This window comes from Mustela erminea, chromosome 11, assembly GCF_009829155.1.
Source record: "Mustela erminea isolate mMusErm1 chromosome 11, mMusErm1.Pri, whole genome shotgun sequence".
In the NCBI taxonomy this organism is placed as follows: Eukaryota; Metazoa; Chordata; class Mammalia; order Carnivora; family Mustelidae; genus Mustela; species Mustela erminea.
The window spans coordinates 93,521,465-93,545,749 of record NC_045624.1 but is presented as its reverse complement, the minus strand read 5'-3'; the positions used below and the strand labels follow the sequence as shown (position 1 = coordinate 93,545,749).

The 24,285-nt window shown below is 56.1% G+C and overlaps 1 protein-coding gene across 4 annotated transcripts in view; it reads right to left on the bottom strand.

Moving 5' to 3' along the window:
* CCM2 (CCM2 scaffold protein) overlaps nucleotides 1-24,285 on the bottom strand; it is a 46,233-nt gene that overhangs the window by 9,130 nt on the left and 12,818 nt on the right. Inside the window, exons 1-3 of one of the 4 annotated variants that reach the window (XM_032304393.1) lie at nucleotides 15,983-16,142; nucleotides 14,652-14,870; nucleotides 11,260-11,433 (exon numbers count right to left, since the gene is read on the bottom strand). In XM_032304393.1, the coding sequence (XP_032160284.1) occupies nucleotides 11,260-11,433; nucleotides 14,652-14,870; nucleotides 15,983-15,994 (405 nt within the window). In that variant the 5' untranslated portion in view covers nucleotides 15,995-16,142. Of the gene's footprint in view, nucleotides 1-11,259; nucleotides 11,434-14,651; nucleotides 14,871-15,982; nucleotides 16,143-24,285 lie in introns of those variants that run through there. The other 3 variants (XM_032304394.1, XM_032304395.1, XM_032304396.1) reach the window with 3 other exon arrangements.

Sequence of the window (24,285 nt, the reverse complement as noted above, 5' to 3'; positions counted from 1 at the left end):
TAAAAAAATAAATAAATAAAGTGACTCAGTCGTTAAGCCTCTGCCTTTGGCTCAGGTCATGATCTCAGGGTCGGGACGGAATTGAGTCCCGTATAGGGCTCTCTGCTCAGCAGGGAGCCTGCTTCTCCCTCTCTCTCTGCCTGCCTCTCTGCCTACTTGTGATCTCTGTCTGTCAAGTAAATAAATAAAAATACTTTAAAAAAAAAGAATGATATTGGACTTTTCTTCAGAAACTACAAAGCGAGAGAGGAATGAAACCCTGAAACGTTGGTGGAAACCCATCCCCCCTGCAATCTGTGCCCAGGGAACCAGTCCTTCAAGCAACAGAGAAATAAAACCTTTCTCTGACAAACACAATTTGAGGGATTTTAACACTGACTGATTGATCTGAGAGAGAGCACGAGTGTGTGCACACACTCTTGATCTCAGGGCTGTGAGTTCAAGCCCCGTGTTGGGCACAGAGCTTACTAAAAATGTTTTTTAATTTTAACTTTTTTATTTAAAAAAATTTGGTGGGGGGTGTGCCTGGGTCGCTCAGTGGGTTGGAGCCCCTGCCTTCGGCTCAGGTCATGATCCCAGGGTCCTGGGATTGAGCCCCGCATCAGGCTCTCCATTCAGCGGGGAGCCTGTTTCCTCCTCTCTATGCCCGCCTCTCTGCGTACTTGTGATCTCTGTCAAATAAATAAAATCTTAAAAAAAAAAATTTTTTTTAAGTTTTATGTAAATAATCTCTACACCCCCCATGCGACTCAAACTCATGACCCTGGGATCAAGAATTGTGCATCTGAACAACTGAGGCAGCCAGGAGCCCCTAAAATTGTTTTTTAAATTCAAGACCCAACTACATGCCCAAGAAAAGCCACTTTAAAGAGCGACCTTACATGATGAAAGTGGTCCTCCGAGAAGACATGACAATGCTTCCCATGTACGCACCTGACCACAGAGCATCAACACACAAGGCGAAGACAGAGCTTCAAGGAGAGAGAAACGAATCCACAATGGCAACCAGGGACTTCAAGGCGCCCTTCTCTGTCGGAAACGCGCCAACCCAGCAGGCAGAAAGTCAGCGAGGACACAGGGGAGCGGGACACCCTCGGCCAGCAGGATGTAACCAACACCTACAGACTACTTCATCCGGTAGAACACATGCTCCTTCAGCTCACGTGACCACTCACCGCGAAACAGCTTGTTCTGGGCCAAAAAACACACCGTAACAAATTTCAAAGCCTGGAAACCATACACAGTATGTTCCCAAATCACAATGCAATTTTTGAAAGACACAATTGTAGGGGCGCCTGCGTCGCTCAGAAGGTGAAGCCTCTGCCTGGAGTTCAGGTCATGACCCCAGGGTCCTGGGATAGAGTCCCACATCACAGGGAGCCTGCTTCTTCCTCTCCCTCTACTGTTCCTCCTGCTTGTGCTCTCTCACTCTCTCTGCCAAACAAATAAATAAAATCTCTAGGAATTCAAAATCTTTAGGAGGACCTGGGTGGCTCAGTCAGTTGGGTGTCTGCCTTCTGCTTGGGTCATGATCTCAGGGTCCTGGGATCAAAGCCCATGCTTCAATCTCAATGGGGAGCCTGAATAAATGAATAAAATCTTTAATCCATTATCAGAGAGTTGCTTTCATGAGTATAAAATCAACAAAACAAAAACAAAAGCAACCAAGGAAGAAAGACACAACTACCAAAACACACATAAAAAGAAATTTGAGTAGGTGCATGATCTATTAAGAAACTGGGCGCCTGGGTGGCTCAGTGGGTTAAGCCGCTGCCTTCGGCTCAGGTCATGATCTCAGGGTCCTGGGATCGAGTCCCGCATCGGGCTCTCTGCTCAGCAGGGAGCCTGTTTCCTCCTCCTCTCTCTCTGCCTGCCTCTCTGCCTACTTGTGATCTCTCTCTGTCAAATAAATAAATAACATCTTTAAAAAAAAAAAAAAAAGAAACTGAATTAATTAGTAATTAATAACCTTCTAAAACAGCACCAGGCCCACACAGGTTCACAGGTGAATTCTACCACACACTAAAGGAGGAAACGATACCAATTCTCTATAATCTCTTCCAGAAAATAAAAACAGAGAAAACATCAACCCCAATATCCAAGTCAAAGATACTACAAGAAAAGAAAAATCACAGATCAATATTTCTCATAAACATAAATGCGAAAATCCTGAACAAAATATTAGCAAATCGAATCCAATGAGATATAAAGATATAAATTATTTAAGATAACAAATATACACAATGACCTGGTTGCATTTATCCCAGGAAGGCAAGGCTGATTCAAAATTCAGAAACAAGTTAATGTAGTCCATCACACACCAACACTCTAAAGAAGAAAAATCGTATGATCAGATGAACAGATGCAGAAAAGCATTTGACAATATCCAATGCCCGTTCATGACAAAAATATCATCAAACGAGGAATAGAAAGAAACTTCCTCAAACTGATACAGAACGTGTAAAAAACCTACAGCCAGCATCCTAATTAACAGTGAGATGCTTAAAGATTGCTTCAGATCAGGAGAAATATAAACATATTCCCTCTAACCACTGCTTTCCAGCACTCCCGGAAGTCCCACCTAATGCAATGAGACAAGAAAAAGAAGGAAAAGGTACGGACTGGGAGGGAAGAAACCCAACCATTGTGCTCAAAGACACTCTCTCTGAGAAACCAAACAGGTCCCTCTGGGGATTACTGAGTGCAAGGAACGTGGACACGGGCCCGATTTGGTGCGCCCAGGGCTGTGCCCGGCCACCGCCTGCTCACACGAGGAGAACGGGCTGCAGGGCACCCAGAACACAGCAGCAGACACAAGTCAAGTGGCTGAAACTTCACGAAAGCTTCTTTCAGCAACTGTCCGTGTGTGCCGGGCAGCTCTGTCGGGAGACACACACTCATTCTGGGAAGTTCTGTATTTCATCCTCTCTCAGTTGGGGACTGAGGAAAGGGAATAAAGCTGAGCTGTGCACTGGCTTACCTACCCTCTCTAGGGCTAGGAATCTCCCTCTGAGAGAGCGGTTTAAGAGTAAATAAGCGGCACATGTAACCGCTGGCTCACACTTAGCTTCTCACCAATAAACATTCCAGAACGTTCCCACAGTGCTGCAGCTGGCCAGTGCCTTTCCATCCGCTATGTGCACGTGTCCACCAAATGCAGATGCCTGTTCACACCAGTCTGTATTAAGTTTCATCTATTCTTACAGTTCCAGATTCCAGACTTACTACAAAGTTATGATGACTGAACAATGTGGTGCTGGCATAAGGACAGACATACAGACTGATGGGGTGGAACACAGTCCAGAAAGAGACCCTCACATACATGGTCAGTTGATGTCTGACAAGGCAGCCAAGACCCTTGATAGGGAAAGGACAGTCTTTTCAACAAACAGTGCTGGGAAAACGAGAGGTCCACACAGGGAAGAAAGAAAATGGTCCCTTACCTCACACCGTATATAAAATATAATTCAAACGGATGAACCATCTAAATATAACACCCAAAGCTCTGAGTCTTAGAAGAAAACCGAGAAATAGCTTCATGACATTGGATTTGGCAACGATTTCTTGGTTCCGACACCAAAAGCACAGGCAATAAAACAAAAGAGACAAACTGGACCTCAACGAAATTAAAAATGTTTGTGCATCAAAGACCATAAGCAACAATAAAAAAATTTTAAAATTAAAAAAAAAAAGACCATAAGCAACAAAGTGGGGCGACGACTGCCTACGGGAGCTGGTGTTTGCAGCCATATGTGATGCGCGGTGGTCCCCGGAACACTCAGAGATCACCTACATCCCAACAACCCGAAACTAACCAAGCTGATTAAAAGCAGGCAAAGGGCTCCAAGCGGACATTTTTCTGAAGACACAGACAGCCAACAAGTGCACGAAAAGATGCTAGCATCACTAGTCCCTACGGAAATGCAAATCAAAGCCACAGGGAGAGGCCGCTTCGCGCACCCACCGCCACGGCTCCCAGCGAGACCTACAGTAATGTGCCAGCGAGGACGCGGCGCAGCGGGACCAGGACACGCCAGCAGTAGCACAAAATGGCACAGCGGCCCGGAAAACGGTGTGAGTTCCCCAAACGCTGAGAACCAGAGTCTCCGCAGGACCCAGCGACCCCGCTTCCGGGGATACAACTGAAAGACGGAAAGCAGGACCTTCGAGAGCTCGCCGCTGTCGCGGCAGTGACACCCTAACCACGAGAATGTGGAAGACAGCCAATGACCCTTGACCGACGGTGGCGACACCGACTGCGGCCCATCCACGCCATGGGACATGACTCAGCCTCTGAACAGGAAGGGACCCCGCAGTGTGCCGCAGCAGGGAGGGGCCTCGGTGGCATCGCACTCCTTGAAATCGGCCTGCAGTTTTGTTCAGCAAGAACGATCTTACTGCTCCAAACTGTGCACTTGAAGATGGTTAAGGGAGGAAACTCGGTCACATGTATCGTCACACGAGAAAACAAAGCAGCAAGGAAGCAAAGGGTGCCTGGGCGGCTCAGCCGGCTAAGTGTCCAACTCTCAATCTTAGCTCAGGTCTTATCTCGGGGTCATGAGTTCAAGCATTGGGCTTCACGCTGGGCAGGGAGCCCACTGAACACCACCAAGAGCGACAAAGCCAAAACAGAGACTGGACAGACGCTTGGGTCCCATGTGCACGGCAGCAAGTTCACAACAGTCAGAAACGACGGAAACGTCACCACGCTGATGTGTGGACATATCGATGAAATGGGGGTATATACACAGAGTTGTCCTCAGCGTTAAAAAGAAAGTTCCTACACCTCCTACAACACAGCTGCCAGAGGGGGACGTGAGACGGAGCGGGAAGAGCCAGTCACACAGGGACACACCGTGTGACTCCACATGCACACAGTCCCCAGCGTGGTCCAATCCACACAGGAGAGAGCAGAGTGGGGGGCGCCGGGGACAGGACAGGGAGCTGGAGTTTCGTGAGGACAGAGCTTCCGTTCGGGGATCTGAGAACGTTTCGGACATGGGCAGTGGTGGCCCCACAGCACCGGCAGCGTGCTTAATGCCAGTGAACCGCACACTTGAACCTGGTTAAAAAGAGCTAAAATGAAAATTTTGTCATAAAGATTTTATATATTCATTTGACAGAGTGACAGCACATAAGCTGGGAGAGTGGCAGAGAGGGAGAGGGAGAGGCAGGCTCCCCGCTGAGCAGGGAGTCAGATACGGGACTCGATCCCCAGACCCTGGGATCATGACCTGAACGGAAGGCAGATGCCCAACTGACTGAGCCTCCCAGGCCCTCTGCCATGTATATTTTACCATATTAGAAAATCATCTTGGGGGAAGCCTGGGTGGCTCAGTTGGTTAAGCAGCTGCCTTAGGCTCAGGTCATGATCCCAGCCTCCTGGGATCGAGTCCCACATCGGGCTCCTTGCTCAGCAGGGAACCTGCTTCTCCCTCTGCCTCTGCCTGCCACTCTACCTGCCTGTGCTCACTCTCTCTGTCAAATAAATAAATAAAATCTTTAAAAAAAAAAAAAGAAAAGAAAGGAAGAAAAGAAAATCATCTTGGGCGCCTAGGTGGCTCAGTTGGTTGAGCAACTGCCTTCAGCTCAGGTCATGATCCTGGACTTTCAGGATCAAGTCCCATATCGGGCTCCCGGCTCCTTGGGGAGTCTGCTTCTCCCTCTGACCTTCTCTCTCATGCTCTCTCTCACTCATTCTCCCTCAAATTAATAAATAAAATCTTTAAAAAAAAAAAATCATCGGGGCGCCTGGGTGGTTCAGTGGGTTAAAGCCTCTGCCTTTGGCTCAGGTCATGATCCCAGGGTCCTGGGATCGAGCCCCACATCGGGCTCTCTGCTCCGTGGAAAGCCTGCTTCCTCCTCTCTCTCTCTCTGCCTGCCTCTCCGCCTACTTGTGATATCTCTCTCTGTCAAATAAATAAAAATAAAATCTTTAAAAAAAAAATCATCTTATTAGTTTTACTCAATAATTTCGTTTGCTAACAACTTTTTGAATCCTAAGCAGTACAATCCTGTCCATGAACGGTCACTCCGGCTTCAGGGCTTTGCTGATTCACAGGGCCCTGATGCACAAGCACAGGACTGCCCCCGCCCCCGTCGCTGCCTCAGGAGATGATGCCATCATCTCCTCCCTGTCCCTTAGCTCTGCTGGCTGCAAACCCAGCCAGCACATCTCCAGAGAGGCCTACTTTCTTTGTGGAAAGGGGAGCCGCCATCATCTGAGATGAGCTTCACGGCCACAGAATTCTTGGTAAGAGACTTTCACTGCAGCTGTCATCCTTGTTACCACTCCAGATGCAACCAGGTGTGCCTCCCGGACTGGGCTTACCACACGCGTCCCATTGTCCTGCAAGGTCCCCAATGCATGCCCTGTGCCCCGACAGAGTCAGCAGCGGCCCGTAGCCGCCATGGGGCATAGCAAGTCAAGGGCACAGTTCCAGAGGCCTGAACGTGATGATGCATCCGAGACCCCGAGGGGACGCAGGGCTAGCAGTCACATCTGTCAATGGCCCTGGCACCCGCGAGGCCGAAGATGAGACAGCCAGACCTCCTCGGGCACCACGCCTGCTGCCCAACAGGGACACAGCTGGCGCAGACGCGTGCCAACCAGCTCACGTTCCAGCTCCAAGCACAGAAGGTGCTTCCAAAAATCACTGCTGACGGGATACCATGGACATCCCTGAGGTGGCCTTCCGATAACATGCACCCACGGCTGGACTCAGTCGGCAAGAACCTTGCAGCAGAGCGGGGCCTGATGGAAGGAAGGGCAGGACTCCCACACGGGGACAAGGACACCAGGGAGGGTGCACGAGTTCTCAACACACCAGGCTCGCACAAGTGGCCCGCCCCCACGTGCTGGAAGACAGATGACACACGAACAGACGACACCACACACACACACGTGAACAGACACACACACACACACACACACAGGCCATGGCAAACTGTGGGTGAAGGCTTGAAAAGACTCAGAGGTGGGCCTGCTGGACCAGGTCCCCCAGGTAAGACTGGGAACCCCATGCCGCCGCTCCCCTTGCTCCCTGGGGGCCAGGAAGACACCCCACTCTGAAGGCCCAGGAGCTCCGAGAAGGAGCAGACAGCAGGAGATGCTCACAGAACCAGGCACCCCGGAGCCCAGGGACAACAGGGCCCCAGGGAGCAGCGCCAGACAGTGGCACCAGCTGCAGGAGCCGTAGCAGAGGCCACGGAGTGGCCGTGGGGTGTGGCCTGCAGGGGCCCTGGAGCCGGCTCCCACGACACGGGAGCCCGGGGCACCGCCTAATACACACACACAAGGACACCGCTGAGTGCGCTGTTCGGGCACAAGGGACAGATCCCTGATGGCTTCCAGCTCTAGACACATGGCTGAAGCAAAGTGGAGCCCCGGAGAAGGCCCCCACGGCGCCCCAGCAGGTGAGGTGCAGAGATGCCCCAGCGGCCCCGGAGGAATGGCTCTCCCTGGTGCACCTGCGCTCTGGGGACCAGGACACCCTTTACAGACCTGGAGACGAAGCCAGCACCCCCGGACCCAGACGGCCCACAGTGTGTCCTTGCATCTAGACCCACGTCCCCTGTGGAGCAGGAGCAGGCAGACCCAGTAGCCTCCAGGATGTGGGAGCTACTCGTCTTGCCGAGGCCCCCGTCCCGGCTCCGAAGCAGGAACGGGGTCACTGCCAGCAGCCACGGCAGCGTGGCAAGCTGCCCTCCGGGACTTCCGTGGCACGGGGACAGCAGGCTTCACCTCCCGCCCTGCCTGGCTCTGCAGAACTGGTGGGCCGTGACCACGGCCTGCACCAGGGAGCCGGACGGATTCTTCGTGAGAGAAAGTGAGTGCAGGGGACACACACATTCCTCTCCAAAGCCGCAAGGAGCCATTCCCGTTCACCCCCGGGATGGAGCAAAGCCCAGTCCTGGTCCCACCCCGAGCCATAGGACCCCAGCAGAGACGCACGGGCCCCCCCGTAGCTCAGCCTAGGCGCAGCTGAGGGCAGGCGGAGGCCAAGCTGGGCTCACCCAGTGGGGGACAGGCTTAAGCACACAGTCCCTGTCCCAGGGCCAATTCCACGGGCCCCACATGGCGCCGTCCCGCAAGGGGGCCAACCAGGCTCCAGGTGGCTGGTCAGCCCCGCAGGGGCAACGCTCTTTCATGGTGAGAACGGACGCATACCCCAGCTGCGGGTCCGGCTGTCCCTCTGCCCGTGTGGCCCGTCTGCAGTCCATCCCCGGTGAGTTTCCGAGCATTCGGGTGTGGAGCGTGGGCGGAAGCTCACACTGTCTCTGGGGGTGACCAGCAGCTCCGGCAAAACCGTTTCAGCAGTTCTGCTCCTTCTGCCTTTCCACACACATTTTGGAGTCATCTCTGTATCCATGAAAAGCTCGCTGGGATTTCAGTCAGAACTATATCAAGCGCTGCACGGGTCTGGGGACACATGCCACAGTGATCGGGTTGAGTCCCCCACCCACGGACGTGGCAGGCTCCCAGCACGCAGATCTGTGCTTCTCTGCGCCCCTACTGTGCGCTCAGGAAACCCCATCCACGTCCGGGTCCAGCTGTACCTGTCTGTCTGTCTCTGAAGCGCCTGTAAACACTACTGCATATTCAAGTTTGAGCTCAGTTTGGACATGTAACGTGGCGCATACACACACATCCTGTTCTGAGTTTTCACCATGGATCGGAAGTCAGATGTGCTTCTTTCGTCAACTGACAGGGTGCCAGGACATTTCTACCTTGGCCTGTCGATGTGATGGATTCCGAGCTGGCCCTGCACCCCTTCAGAGCAAGGTCTCCCCTTCTGTTTCCAGGAGAGACTGTGGCACTGGCATCCGTTCCCTGAACACATGAGGACATCCTCCAGTAAGAACAGACGGGCCTGGAGACCTTCCGACAGCAGATTCCAGATGACAGCCTGAGCGTCCCTGTCAGTCGCAGAGCGGTCCAAGGCAGCCGCAAGGGCCCGCAGGACATGGCGGGGGGCGCTCCTCGGGAGCCAGTGCATGTGCCGGCCGACCCTGTGGCTGCCGGCACCCTGATCTCCCAGTGGAGAAACTGCTCCCCTCTCTGCTCTCCAGACCTGCTGGCTTTGCTCTTGACAAGTTTCAAGGGGACACACCGGCGTGCACGGCTCTGGGTTCACTCTGCTCACAGCGCGCTCCAGTTCTTAAACCTCTAAGTTTGTCTTTTGCCAAATGAATGACATTTCGGACACGACTCCCCGGAACAGTTTCTCAGCCCCTCCGGCCAGGACTCCAACGACACACACGCTGGAGAACGTGCTCTGGTCCCACAGCTTCCGCCAAGGTGGCCCCTCAGTCCTTCGGGGCATGGCAGACTTTCTGGTGCCCCCGGGGCCCCACGGACACTCCGGTCCCACCCGGGTTCATCAGGGACCAAAGTCCCTGCTCCCGGCCCGGCCTCCCCCAGGTGGGTGCTGCCCTGCTCGGCCGTGGCTGACACCCCTCTGCTGCTCTTTGGTCCCGACGGAGCCGCTTTCGGTGGGGTCTGGCCGCACCTGTCTGTGTTTCTGGATTGCCAGCCTCTTTAACTCCACACCTGGGGCACATGAGGACAAAGAGAAGCTGGAGGCCTCCCCTGGGGACCCCAGGTCCCTGTGTGGCTGCCTTGTGTCCACCTCGCAGAGGAGCCGACAGTCACCTAATGGAGCATCCAGGACTGTCGTTGTGCAAAGTGACATGCCCAGGGAGAGGCACATGCACCGCACCTTCTGGAAGCAGAAATCCCCAACTTTTCTCTTCCAGGGTTTCCTTAACCCACACCTGCGCTGTCCTCACATATGGCTCTGACTCTTCCCAGGTCTTCCCCAGCCTCTCCCCACACATAAAAACATCCTGTTGCCTCTCCCAGAGGCGCTCACGCTCGGCCCTCAGAGTCTTGCCGGGGCCTGCGCTCTTGTGCTGCACCAGGAACCCCCCTGGCTCCTTTCTAGGGGGAACCCTGGGCTCTGGACCTGCGTCTCCGCCTTCACGGTGTGTCCCACACTGTGAGGCAGCCGTCTTCCCATGTCTCCCTCAGAACTGGGCCCACCTGGTCACCGTGGCGGGACACCTTCGTCCCATGAGGTAGCGCTGGCCCACTCTGCGACAGGCCCCACGTCTCCGCGTGAGCGCTGCCTCCCCTCCTGCTGGGCCCCCCTCGTGGGCCCTCCATCTCCATCTGCTCTTCTGTCTCCCGCTGACTGATTTCCTCTCTTCACCTTCTGCCACTCCTCTGGGCGCCTTTCTGGACTCTCCTGAGCCCTCCAGTGAACGTGTTAAGACACACATGGACGTACATCTCATTCTAAAAACTCCCATCCACCCCTCTTTATTCAGAAGTGAAGCCTGGAACTTCTGAGATCACCGTGCTTGCTCTCACCTCTCCAAGGACGTTACACTGACCCCCGGTTTCCCGTGTGGCTGCAGCCAGGCCCACATCTCTGTCCCATGTTTGCTGCAGGCTCTATCTCCTTGAATGTGTACAAATCCACGCTGGTCCCGACGGAAGCCACGCGCACAGGCACGGTTGCCGACTGTGCTCAGCCTGGCGGGCGGTAACCCCAGCTCCCCCACCCCGAGAGCACCCCAGGACCCCCGTGTGAGATAGGCTTACACAGGTGTTCAGGAAGCGCGGCAGGGAGGGGGCAGGAGACTCCCACTCCGCACCCAGGCTAGCCTCGTGTCTTCACTCGGGGTTACTCCAACCCTCCTCTGTGCCAAGTGTCCCCACAGCTGAGCCTCCCCAGTCCTGTCTCTGATGGGGACACCACCCACCTCCCCTGTCACCTGACGGCCAGGCAAGAGCAGAAACCCCTCCGAGGTCACCACCGCCCCACACCTTCCCCAACTGGGGCTGGGACTGGACAGCTCTGCATCCCCTGAGGGGACTCGAAGCGGACTGGCTCCATGCAATCCGCAGCCCCACCCTCCCGGGCAGCCTCTCCAAGCACAGGCGCCCCACTCCTGGCAGAGCCCCTCCACCACCCTGACCTCGAGGCCACAGCCCCTCTCCCCGGTTCACTTGCACTCAGCGTGTTTGGGGGCCCGGCGTGCCACGCTTATCCGTAGGTGCCTGCACACAGGACCGGACAGGGTTTGGGGACTCGGCACACACACGCCCGCCCTCGAGAGAAATGAGGCGGCTGCTCCTGTAGAAAGAGCTGGAAATGGGGCCAGCAAACTGGAACATGGAGCGTGGGCACAGTCACCTGCCACAGCAGCGCCGGCGGGACAGCGGGGGGCACACCCCGCAGCCGGACTCACCTTCACCTCCTTCTCGATGTAGTCGCTCAGCAGCCTGTCGGGCTCGACGCGCTCGGGCAGGGACAGCGCCACAGTGTGCAGAGGGCGCCGCTCTGTCACCTTCTCATGGGCTTTCTTATCTCTACTCTTTTCACCTTTCAGGAACACTCGTTTAAAAGGCGACACAATTCCAGGCTGCAGGCAGAAATGGCAAGGGTTGGAGGTTGTTATTCACGAAGGCTTCGCACAGCCCCCACAGCGCACATGCCAATGTGGCCGAGCCACCACCACGGTCCCCATGCAAAGGGGCTGCCTGTGAGGCCCGGGGAGGACGGTACCAAGAATGCCAGCCAGGGTCGGGGTGGGGGCGGCTGGTGCCGCCTTGGGCACATGGAGTGGGGGGTCCGTCCTCCACCGGCTCTCGGACACTCGGAAAGGTGAGGGCACGCTGTCCGGGCGAGTAATCTCATGGCTCGGTAAAGGGCAGGAAGGGGGGGACCCCCCAGAAGACAGCAACGTAGTATCACCCGAGCCCCTGGCTCCAGCAGGTCCCTTCGCTCCAGGACCCGGGAGCAGGCACCCCAGCCTCAGCAAAGGACACACCTCAGCAGCCGAAAGCCCACCCGCTCCCTGTGCCCTATCTGTGCTCCGCAAGCCCTTCCCACCCCCAGGGCCTCTCTGCCCCAGGGCGCTGACCGCACTGCGCAACCCACACCATGGAGGCTAACCTCCCACCCAAGGAAACCTACGCAGTGTGAGCTGGGGGCCTCGCTTACTCGCCTCTCCAGCTGCCTACACTGCCTGTTCTCCACCTCAGCAAGGTTTTCATGCAAGGACGAGGCCGCTCCGGCCGGCAGCCGCTCACACATCAGCTAAGACAGGATGCCCAGGGCCTCCCAGGCACACGGACGGGCTGCAGAAGGGATGGAGCATCTGCGAGGAGCCTGCCCGCCTTGGGGTCTGTCCAGGCCCCGTTCTCCTCAGCCCCTAGAGTTTCAGCCCGCACAATCTCGGGGTATGGCCAAGAGTGAGGAGAGTGGGGGGTGCTGCATGGGAGCAGGTGGACACTGTGGGCAGCTCACATGGGGAGGGATGGGGAACGCTCGGCCACAATGGGCCGAACAGCTACAGTAAATTTTAAGTTGAAAATGACCCTGGAAATGTAGGAAAGCAAACACCACGTTTCACCAGCCCTACCCCAGGCTGGCAGGCCACACCAGACCGGGGCTGCCCCTCTGGCCCACACCCCAGTCAGCAGCACTTCTGGACCCCCCGCTTCCGTGTGCAGAGCACCTCCCAGCTCCTGCGACAGGTGCAGAAACGAAGGTGGGCACGTGCACACCTTACCCTGTCAGAATGTACGAGCCTCACAGATGCTGACACCCGTGCCTACGCCCTCTCTCTCCCTGGCCACCCCACAAAGCTCCCCCTCCTGGACCACGACCCGCCGGGCACAGGCTGAGCCTGAGTGTGACCAGCGGCACACACAACTGCGCTCTCCCACCTCGTTACTCCCTTGCTCCTGGGAGTACCAGGAAAACGACTCTGACAGGACAGGTTTGCCACGGTCAGCCTCTCACCGCAAGGCCCACGCCAAATCACCAAGGCCACAGACCACATGCGCTGCGGGTGAGGCACAGCTCATGGAATGGCAGTCAGCACACACGGCCCGTCGGCACTGGGAGGATCCGGGGCCTCACCCCTGCAGCCGCCGGGTCCAGGGCACATGTGCGGCCCCCCGTGGCGAGGAAACCTGGACCGCCCACTCCAGAGGCCTCCGACTAGTCCAGGGCCCCTGCTCACAAAGCGGAGCCCGACCTGTCCTCCTGTGCCGCCACCCCTTGGGACCCTGCAGGGGACTCCCAGCACCGGTGCTGGTCAGTGGGCATTCAGTGCCCGCGCTGGCCAGGCGTAGGGAAGGCCCCGTCGGGGAATGAGACAGCTCCTACCTCAAGAGGGTACAGTCACGCCGGAGAAGAGCCCAAAGCCAGCGAACAAGCACTAAATCCACAGTGAAAACCGCCAGCCTGCCGCCTGGAAGGCGTGCTCAGTGCCAGTTGCTCCGCCTTTAAAGGTGCCCCCGCCCCGGCCACAAGGCACAAGCCCATGAGGCACGGGGGCACCCACTGGCCCACCGTGACCCCGTGGGAGTGGCCAGGAGTGCCCAGCTTCCAGCCTCCGCCCTGAACAGCCACACTGCAGGCTTCTGGCTGCTGCTGTGAACATCTCCAGCAACTTTCAGTGGTTGCACAAGCTTTCCCTGACGGCGGAAGGCTGAAACCGCTGGGTGGAGACACGGATTGTGGCAAACCTGACCCTTCCTGTGGCCACCTGAGCCCGCGTCGGGGGCGGGTTCCCTGCCGGCATCAGGCAGCGCTCCCACCCGCACCCCTGCCTCTCCAGAAACACCGCAACCAGGTGGGCACTCGGGTTTGGGAACGGAGGCTGCTCTAAACACAAAAATGTAAAGTGACGTTCTGGTTAAGGAAACACAGGGGAGACCATTCAGAATATCCTGACACAGAAGCAGGGTTCCCGAACACAATCATAGATCCTTTAATTTTTGCAATATTCTCCAGATCAAGATGTCAAGTTTTTAAAAGCACGTCTGATAGTGCCCGTGCGCCTTCCTCACTCCATAGGAATTTTTACTGAGTGCTGACGCTCACAATCCCCACCGAAAGGATCTCACAATCCCTGAGCCTACAAGACAAGGACCAACTCAGCCCCCAGAAGGAGCACAACGGAGACGATGTCCCTTCAATAATGGAGCCCCGCACTGGGTGCGGCCTGGGGTCCACCTGAGCCTGAATCTTCTGTGAAGATATGGGGCCCTGAGGGTCCAGGGCAGGGACATGGGGCTTCTGCGGCACACAGACTACTGGCCGCTTCGATAACTGGGGGGATCTTTCTGGACTAGTTGGAAACAAGCCTCAGATCCTTACCTATCCTATAATATCTTCCATTTTATGCTAGAAACCACTTTTGAAGTTGGGGACCTAGAAGGTGGCTCTTAAACACTCGGTCTGGCTGCTGAGCGTTTCCCAGAGGAGCGCCCAGGGGCCAGGCTGGCCTAGATTTGCTGGGCTGAAGCTCGGTTAGCCACTCAGCTGGGGCGCCCGGGCTTGGAGCAGGTGCATTTCCTCCATGGCTCTCGGAGGCTAACTTCTCTGCCAGAGTGTCTGACTTATGAGCAATGTGTTTCTGGAAGAATGAGCACAACCACTCACGGGGCAGTGGGCCCCGCCTGCGGCCTGGAGTTCATCACAAGATGACACACCAGCTGGCTGTGTGTACACAGCGCTAGGCTCGGCACACTCTGCGGGGTCCCCAGCAGCCAGGAGGGGAGGGACGGCGCAGGGCACCCTGAGCGCCTGGGTGCAAGTCTATACCTTCTCAAGGACATAGCTTACCTGATCCTTTAGTCGTAATTCAGAACTGCTCCTGAACACACACTTTCCATATGCAAGGCCACGGGCGTCCACAAGTCCAACACTCAGCAAACATCTACCGAGTACTTGGTAGGTGCCCAACCCTGGGGCTGCAACGAGGGGGCCTCCGTCCCTTCCCCAGGGCCCAGCGGACGGGCAGCTGCATACAGCGGTCAGGCCCACGCAGGGCTGCAGTAGAGCCTGGGGGAGGCACGGCGGCCAGATTGGTGGTCAGGCAGACTGCTCGCAGGCCTGCTGCAACAGAAACCAAGGGCATAGCTCTGTCCCGCTGGGCAGCTCAGAGGGCGCACGTGGCAAGGCACCGAACCCTCTCCTGCAAGCTTCCTGACCAAAGGTCCCTTTATGTCATACCTGTGCTGCAACACTGTCCACCTTCTTTTGTTTTTAAAGATTTTTTTTTTAATTTTTTTAAAGATTTTATGTATTTATTTGACAGAGATCACAAGTAGTCAGAGAGACAGGCAGAGAGAGAGAGGAGGAAGCAGGCTCCCCGAAGAGCAGAGAACCAGATGCGGGGCTCGATCCCAGGACCCTGAGATCATGACCCAAGCCAGAGGCGGAGGCTTTAACCCACTGAGCCACCCAGGAGCCCCAAGATTTTATTTTTATACCATCGTTACAGCCAACGTGGGGCTCAAACTCACAACCCCAACATCAAGAGTCGCACACTCCTCCAACTGAGCCAGCCAGGTGCCCCCCCACCCTGGCCTCAAGACTCACCCCCAGTGCTCATCTTTGTATCAACTAACCACCGGCGTTCTCAGTTACGCGGTCGACGGGCACGCTGTCAGAGCAATCTGCGGGACGACGTGCCTCCCACCAGGAAAAGAACCTGCTCCAGGCCCAGGGAGGAGTGGGACACGGCCCGTGCCCTCCGGCCCTCCCCAGACCGCAAGGCCCCCAGCTCCGGGCCCCGACAGCTTGCCGAAGCGGGAGCCACGCAGGCGCTCTGGCGGGGTCCCAGCACAGGCGACATTCCGGGCGTGCGTCTGCCAGCGCTGCGCAGGCTCTTTCTCTCCACCCTTTCCCCAAGTCGCATTCCAACTCAGATCCCATGTCCTAACCAACCGTGAACCCAAGTGAACCCGCTCTTCCCCCGCAGCTGGGACATCTGGGCCTCCCACGCCTCAGGTTAAGATGGGTGGACCCTCCTCTCCTGCTCGCCGACCACTGCCAGCCACTGCTTCTCAGCCCCGGAACCCAGTGGGAACCTTCCTCCCTTCTTCTCAAAGCGGAGGTCGTGGGCCCGGGTCACCCCGGCTCACAAACACACCCGCCGGGCTTGCACCTACCTCGTTCTCCATGGGACACCCGCTGGACAGTCTGGGGAGGGGCTCAGGTCCCAACCCACTGCCGAAAGTTACTGTGCACTCTCTGTTTGCTTCTGATCTTGCTGAAAAATATGGTCGGATGTCAGCCCTCCCTCTGACAAAACATGTGAATGCACAGGAAGACCAGAAACCACGGCTTCCTCCAGCAAACCCCACTGAAGCTGTTTACCGTTTGTTTAAAAAGGGTAAGAGGCAGGCGGCGCCCTCAAACTGCTGGCACAACCCAAACGTCCACGAGCATGAGAGGTCTGAGGAGAGCAGTGCATGCTGAAGGCGGTCAGGAGCCAGTGCTGCGGTGGCCTCCCTGCGTCTCTGGCCAGTGCTATGTGGTCCGCTGAAGGACACGATTCTGGAATCCCCACCGCTCTGCAAATCCGCTGCCCACAAGAGTGACTGAGCAAACCCGGACCCCACAGAGCTCCCCTCTGACCCCTCGGGGAGCGCCCCCACCCGTGTGTGGCCACCTCAGCCCCAAGCGCCCAGGCTGGGGCTGGGGCAGGGCATGCCCTTAGAGCCCTTGGCCTGCAACAGCCTCTGTGTCCCCAGGGTTCTAGGTCCCCACGTGACACAGATGAGCATGTTTCCTAGCCAGTTCCCTTCAATGTCTTTAGGGTCAAACGCCCTCATCTGGAAAAGCAGAAGCTGGTGTGCTGATGAGGCCTGATGCGGAATATTCCAGAACAGCCTGTCAACAGGAAAGGCTACGTAAGGAAGCGTCTGGTTCACTGAAGGGGCCATGTGTGCTTGCAGATCCACAGCCTTTAACAAGCACAACACACGTCTGTTACCAGGGTGAACCAAATGAAAGTGCTGGCATTCAACAGCTTTTTGCCCAGAAAAACAGCCTTTCCACATGGCTCCACTTAGACTGTGTGAAGCTGGAGGCTTCCTGACTCTGAGACCACGGGCTCCAAAGCCATCGCTCTGCGCCCCGACAGCAAGCACGCGTGCCCCAGATGGAGAAGGCACCACAGGCCAGGAAGGCAGCCCTGAACCAGATACGCTCGAATAATGCCCGGCACTGACCAGACTGTCTCTGGAGGGGCTCGGGGCAGCAGGCGGCCTGGACACAGACATCTTTCTCCAAGCCGCCCCCACGCAGCAGGACCGGGTGGCCCTGGCCCCCACACGGCCACTGAGGCAGGTGCAGAGCGGCCCGTGGGACAGGCACGCCTACGGGACACCCCAGTGGCGCCCCCCCAGCCAGGTGGCCTGCTTTCACAGATGTCACGGTCGCCCGGTGGGTGAGAAAGAGCAAGGCCAGCGAGCGCACGGGCAGACACCGCATTCAAGACACGGGGGTAGACACGCGGCCCTTGCAGGCGTCTGGGGAGGGCTGTGCCCCCAGATGTAGCGGTGACACACAAGTAAATACAGAAAAATAATTAAAAACTCTAGAAAACCAAAGTTGGTCCTCACAGACACAAGCTGTGTGATACTACGGCACGGCCTGGTTCTGAACACTGGACACAGCAAGACAACAACTGCGGAAGCACAGATCCTGTGGCAGAAATGACACGTCCTGCTTGGTCGGACTGCACACGCAGAACACAGACCAGCCCGAGGGGCCGGGCGCATGCACTGCTCCGGGTGTCTCTGCATCTAAGAAATCCATGGTTTTCAGGGGTTTTTTTTTAGACTTTATTCATTCATTTTAGAGGGAGGGAGGTAGAGCACGAGCTGGGGGGATGGTGGTGGAGAGAAGCAGACTCCCCCATGAGAAAGGAGCCCAATGTGGGACTCGATCCCAGGGCCCTGAGATCATGACCTGAGCCGCAGGCAGACGCTCAACCCACTGAGCCACGCTGGTGTCCCCAGACATGCGTGCTTTAAAAAGAGAGATCATGGGGCGTCTGGGTGGCTCAGTGGGTTAAGCCGCTGCCTTCGGCTCAGGTCATGATCTCAGGGTCCTGGGATCGAGTCCCGCATCGGGCTCTCTGCTCGGCAGGGAGCCTGCTTCCCTCTCTCTCTCTGCCTGCCTCTCTGTCTACTTGTGATTTCTCTCTGTCAAATAGATAAATAAAATCTTAAAAAATAAATAAATAAATAAATAAATAAATAAGAGAGATCATGAATTCAAACTGAGAATTCTAATTCACCCCGCACAGCCACCTCCTCAGCGCCTCGCGTCTGCAGCTCTGTTCTGTGTGGGGGTAAGGTGACCACAGCCGGACCTGCACCACCTTCCAGCCTCAGACGCCGCTCCAAGGAGGGAAGACAGGTTCTGATCCTCTTAAACACCCTTATAGGGGCACCTGGGTGGCTCAGTGGGTTAAAGCCTCTGCTTTCAGCTCATGTCATGATCTCAGAGTCCTGGAATCAAGCCCCACATCGGGCTCTCTGCTCAGCAGGGAGCCTGCTTCCTGCCTGCCTCTCTGCCTACTTGTGATCTCTCTCTTTCTGTCAATTAAATAAATAAAAATTAAAAAACAAAACAAAACAAACAAAAAAAAAAAACACCCTTACAATTAGGAAGTCAAGGGGCACCTGGGCAGCTCAGTGGGTTATGCCTCTGCCTTCAGCTCAGGTCATGATCCCAGGGTCCTGGGATCAAGCCCTGCATTAGGCTCTCTGCCTGCCTCTCTGCCTACTTGTGATCTCTATCTCTCTGTCAAATAAATAAATAAAATCTTTAAAAAAAAAAAAAAATAGGAAGTAAAAAATATTCTCCACTGGGGGGCGCCCCGCTGGCTGAGTGGGTGGAGCGTGTAGCTCAGGATCTGGGGTGTGAGTTCAAGCCCCATGACGGGTGTAGAGAGGACTTAACATAACAAAACAAAATTACTAAGGTCTCAAAGACTATGTATACTTTACCCCAGAACAAATTTAAAAAATAAAAAAGATATATTCTCCAATATTCTCCACCAGACCAAAAACTGGAGCAAGGGCCAAACATAATCTGACCCTAGAGTTTTGGTTGATTTTTTTTTCTTTTGTTTTTAGATTTTATTTATGTATTTGACACAGAGAGAGAGGTCTCAAGTAGGCAGAGAGGCAGACAGAGAGAGAGGAGGAAGCAGGCTCCCCGCCGAGCAGAGAGCCCAATGTGGGGCTCGATCCCAGGACCCTGAGATCATGACCTGAGCTGAAGGCAGAGGCTCAACCCACTGAGCCACCCAGGCGCCCCTAGAGTTTTGTTTTTTGTTTTTTCTTTTTAAGAAATTAACTGACAGGAGCGCCTGGGTGGCTCAGTGGGTTAAAGCCCCTGCCTTTGGCTCAGGTCATGATCCCGGGGTCCTGGGATTGAGCCCCACATCAGGCTCTCTGCTCAGCAGGGAGCCTGCTTCCCTTCCTCTCTCTCTGCCTGCCTCTGCCTACTTGTGATCTGTCTGTCAAATAAATAAATAAAATCTTAAAAAAAAAAATTAACTGACAAAACTGACAAAAGGTTTAAAAGGGAAAGAAGAAAGTGAGGAGCCAGTGGATGAAGGTGGACACAGGCTCCGACCCGCGGTCTGAGCTCTCCGGGGCTCACGGCACTGATGGACCCCGGCGCCCCCACTCCCCCAGTAAAACTAGCTTAGCACAAACCCACGAGAAACGGGGTGAGTGTTCAGTGTGGAACCCGTGTCATCTGTCACCCACCACACATCCTCATCTCGGCCAGAAAAGCCAGGTGAAATGCTTCCTCCTTGCCCTCTGGTCAAAGCTGTCAAAGCGACACTGTTCCTTAACAACTGGCCCAAGATGAATAGGAACAAGCCGCACCCGTGGCCTGCGGATGCTCAGGTGGCCCCAGCTCAGATAAGGGACAGCTCTGGAGGAGAACATCTCAGGAAGGGGACCGCTGGGGCTGGGAGCGGGGGGAGCAGCGCAAGCCGCGGGGCAGTCGCCTCTGCAGGAAATGCTATTTCAGGTCCCACTGGCACCAAGGGTGCTCACCGGTGCGTATTTCTGGGGCTTTTCAACCAGGAAGCAAGGACATGAGCTTTCCGTGTGGAAGAGACCCTTAGGAGCGCAGCCTGACACTTCCAGCTCAAACTTGGGATTCCAGAGTTATGGGTTCCCTCCTTCCAGATGCTCCGCCCTGTGTCCCGTGCTGGCGCTCCGTGTGTAAGGATGCTAACTACACAGACACTGCGTGCGAAAATCTACAAGACAGTTGCAAGATAACAGTATCACTATTATTACTAATACGATTACTGAAAACAATCTGGGGCTTTTTGGTACTTCTTGTCCTCAGTGTAAATCCCGTTGGGGCTGTGCTGTCACATGTCTATGATCTCATTACTTGAAATAACTCTTCTCTGAGGGGTTATGCCTTTGTGTTGCTTTATGCCATTTTTAATACTTTTTTTAAAAAGATTTTATTTATCTGACAGACACAGATCACAAGTAGGCAGAGAGGCAGGCAGAGAGAGAAGCAGGCTCCCTGATGAGCAGGGAGCCCCATGCGGGGCTCAACCCCAGGACCCTGGGATCATGATCTGAGCTGAAGGCAGAGGCTTAACCCACTGAGCCACCCAGGCACCCCTAAGTGACATTTTAAGAAGCTTTTACTCCATCTGCAATATTATAAAACATAACATGGTTGCACAGGCACGAACCCTATGCTCAGAGGTCACACCGTCCTGGCCTCCGGGTAACCGTTTAAAAACCAACAGAGTGAATACCGGCTCATGCATGTCCTGGAGCCCGCTCATGGGACCCAAGGGACCCCCGTGGCCGCATGGCCCCAAACCCCACCATGTGGGCGCAGCATAGCTTGGAGAACCTGCGCCCTGCACACAGAGTAGGGACACAACACAAAGACCATGTCCTGTTCTTGCCACTGTGTCCTTGGGGTAGGTCTCTGGGAAGTGGGATGCTGGGTCAGTCAACACACCAGGTGAGCCAGGTGTCACCCTTATGCCCTGGCTGGGGTTGCACAGGCCCCTTCCCTCAAGCCTGACCAGCTCAGGGGTTTCTGCGGCCCTAGGGAAACAGGTGGCCCCAAGTGATCTGAATTTGCGTCTCTTGCTATTCAAGAGTCTGTCGGTTTCCCTTTTTAGAAGCATCTTATTTAGGGACATTTACCTTCTGTTTTATAAGGTGCAGATAATGTTTTCTTGATACATCTTTTTACTTTGCTTGTGCTTATGTGGTCAGGTCTTTTTGTCTTTCCTTTTATGGGTTATTTATTTTTATTTATTTGTTTTTATTTACATTCCAGAGCCCATTTGTTGCTCATCCTGGTGTCCAGTACGAAGGATGGACCCATTTCACCCTTTTCTGTACGGTGACCCAGGTTCCCCATGCCACTCACGAAGAGTCAGATCTCCCCACTCTCCTGCACACTCAGCTCCTCGCAGAGCGGGGCCTAGTTCTGACTCTGCCCCTCTGTGCCTGCAGCTTCGCACAGAAGAACCCCACACCGGCCGGCAGGGGAATGGCCACTCTGGGCCTGTTCCCGAGTTGCTCTTCTTTTCCACGGTTTTCTCGTTCTTGCTTGCTCGTAGCTCGGGGAAGCTTCCACTCAAGTAGTCCGGTTCCAGAGAAGAGCCTGGTGGCCTTTTCACTGGGATCATAAATTAATTTGGGGGGAACAGACCCAGTCATGAGGCCGCCAATCCCAGCCAAACACGAGATGTCTCCCCACTTCTTCTAACCTGTTTTTCCGTATTTTGGGAGTTTGTCCCACAGACATCTCAGATGTTCCTGCTAAGTTTACCCTAGAGCACCCACTCACCCTAGGGACCAGGACCTTCTCCTCTGTGATAGGCCAGAGCTCCAGTGGGACAGAGGGACTAGCAAAGCTAGCTGGAGGGGCTGCTGGAGGCAGGCATAGGACATGGCATCTGAGCCAGAGCCCAGCCTGGGGTGCAGGAACTGTGGAGCAGGGTTGGCCCCCAGGCCCCCACACCCCGCGCATTCCTGTACTGACATGAAGGCAGGCTGTGGTACGTCGGGACTTGCTGTTTCTACTGACCCAGGCAACTGGAAGAGAAGCCGCAGGGCATTATGCTCGGGGAGAGTGGCCAGCACCCCTGCAGGGGCCCAGATGCGCTACTGAGCCCACGTCTGTGCCCGAGGTCCCACGTGGCCAGAAGCCATTGTTTCACGGAGCCTGGAAGAGCAGGGCTGCTGGCCCCACAGTGCTGGGCATGGTCTGCCACCTCGGACACTGCCCGTGCCTTCTGCAGGAAAGCTGTGCCCTCGGAGAAGCTGGAAATCAGCTTGCCTGCGCCCAGCCGTGGTGCCCCATGGGAGCTCTCCTTTGGCCACACAAAGCCAGCACGGGCCGAGGCATGGTGGCCTCCACCAGGCAGGAGTCAGGGCAGACTGGTGGCTTCCAAAGAACCACCTGCGAGGGTCACCTGTCCTTTCTGCACACCTGTGCAGGGCATGCCTGCACAGGCAGAGTGTAAGGTCCTGCTTCCGCAGGTCACCCGAGAGCCAGCTGGACAGCACCATGGAGAGCTCAGCATGCGAGGCCAGGGCTGCGGCCACGGCCATGGCCACCATCAAGAGAGGACGCCCAGCACCTTACAACCTCTTGGGACACACTGCATCCACATGTGGGCCTTTGGCTGCTTCCTCCCAGCGCGGCCAAATGCCTGCGCACTCCTCAGCAGAAGGATAGGCAGCGCTGAGGCCAAGCCCCGCGACTTCCAGCTACCTGGGACCTGCCTCACTGCTGCCAGGAGCTCTGGCAACAGCCGGGCCTAGCTCGGGCCTCCCCAGCACCCATCTTCTTCCAACCTCCTGACCCCAGAGCTGCCCCTGCTGCTGTAAGCCAAACACACAGAAACCAAAGGAGGAGCATTGTGGGGGGAGGAGCGCCCCCAGAAGGAGAGGTGAGGGAGAGGAGCGCCCCCAGAGGGAGGGGTGAGGAGCAGCGTCCAGAACAAAGGCAGGGACCGGTCAGCCCAGTTCTGACGAGTCCCCCACCTCATGCCGGCAAGGGAAAGCCTGGCCAGCGGCGCCCAGCAGGAGAGGGAGGGCTCCTTCCCCGAGGGACACAGCTGGCGGTGTCCGTGAGCAGGGACCAGGCGCTCTGCACGCAGACGGCGGCCCTCCTACCCTGCACCCCACACCTCGGCCTTGGCCGGGCCGCGGGCACTGCAGACCCGCGAGCTCTCCGCCAGGAGTCGACGCCACGCCCAGGGGCGGGGCCACACAGGCTCCTCCTCGGAGCGCGCGCCCGCCGGGCCGGCTAGCGCCTGGCCAGCGAGCACCTGCGTGCGCTAAAAGGAACCCGGCTGGTGAGAGCATGGCCTGGGCCTGACCCCGCCGAGACGGGCGCCCCGAGGGAGACCAGCAGGAGAGCGTGTGAAAAGCTGGCGCGCCCGGCGATCCGGCAGTGAGGGCGACAGGGCCGCGCGGCAGACACGCACAGACTCCCAGCAGCTGCGGGCCGCCCGCGTTAACGTACTGCCGGTACACGGGAGCGCCCGGTACTCCTCCTGCAATTCCTCCGTGTGAAGTTCTCACGAAATAAAGAGAGAGGTAGAGACGCATGGAAACAGCGCTCGTCCCACAAGACTGCACACGCCAGGACCCGCGTGACACAGGCCTAGACGTTTGCCACTGCGAAAGAACTTGCCCCCGGGGGTCAGAGAAAAGGGCAGTGAAGCACATGAGAAAAACAAACGGAAGACCCATCAGAGGTGCCCCCCTCCTGCTGCGGCCAAGACCCAGCCACGGAGGAAGAGGGAGGTGAGGCCATGATGTCGGCCAGCGTCCAGGACCGCCAAAAGGGTCACATCGTGCCCCCCCTCAAAACGCCTTGCCACTGGGAGCCAAGCACAAGCTTCTTAGGACACGCACAACCCTGACATGTGCAAAGAGCTCTGGAAATGAAGGTTCCCACGCAGGGAACTTCTGGCGCCTGCATACACCAGGTGATAAGATACCAGTGACAGGACTTTCTGCCCCTGGTGACTACAGCAAAGTTCCAGCTCTAAGAATGAACTCACGAGAGCATGCGATGTAGACACACAAGGGCCATAGATGTCTCTGTGTAACAGGTGTCAAAACAGCAGAATCTTTGTAAGGGGTATGCATAACCAGTAACCCTGGCTCTTCAACCCCCCTCCAGGATAAAGAACTGTTCCTGATACTTAATCAGGTGCGATCCGTCACCTTATCTCTATCCCTGCCGGATGTAGCTACAGAAATCTGTGCAGGCCAATAAACACACCCCAGCAAGGCTGGCCAGGGTGGGCCCTACTTAACCACATGACAAAGTTCAAGCGACAAGGGGATGGAGAAGGGGGGGGTGGGCCCTTTGGAGAATCTACTCACTCTGCACAGTGCACATCCTGACCCACCACCCTGTGCTC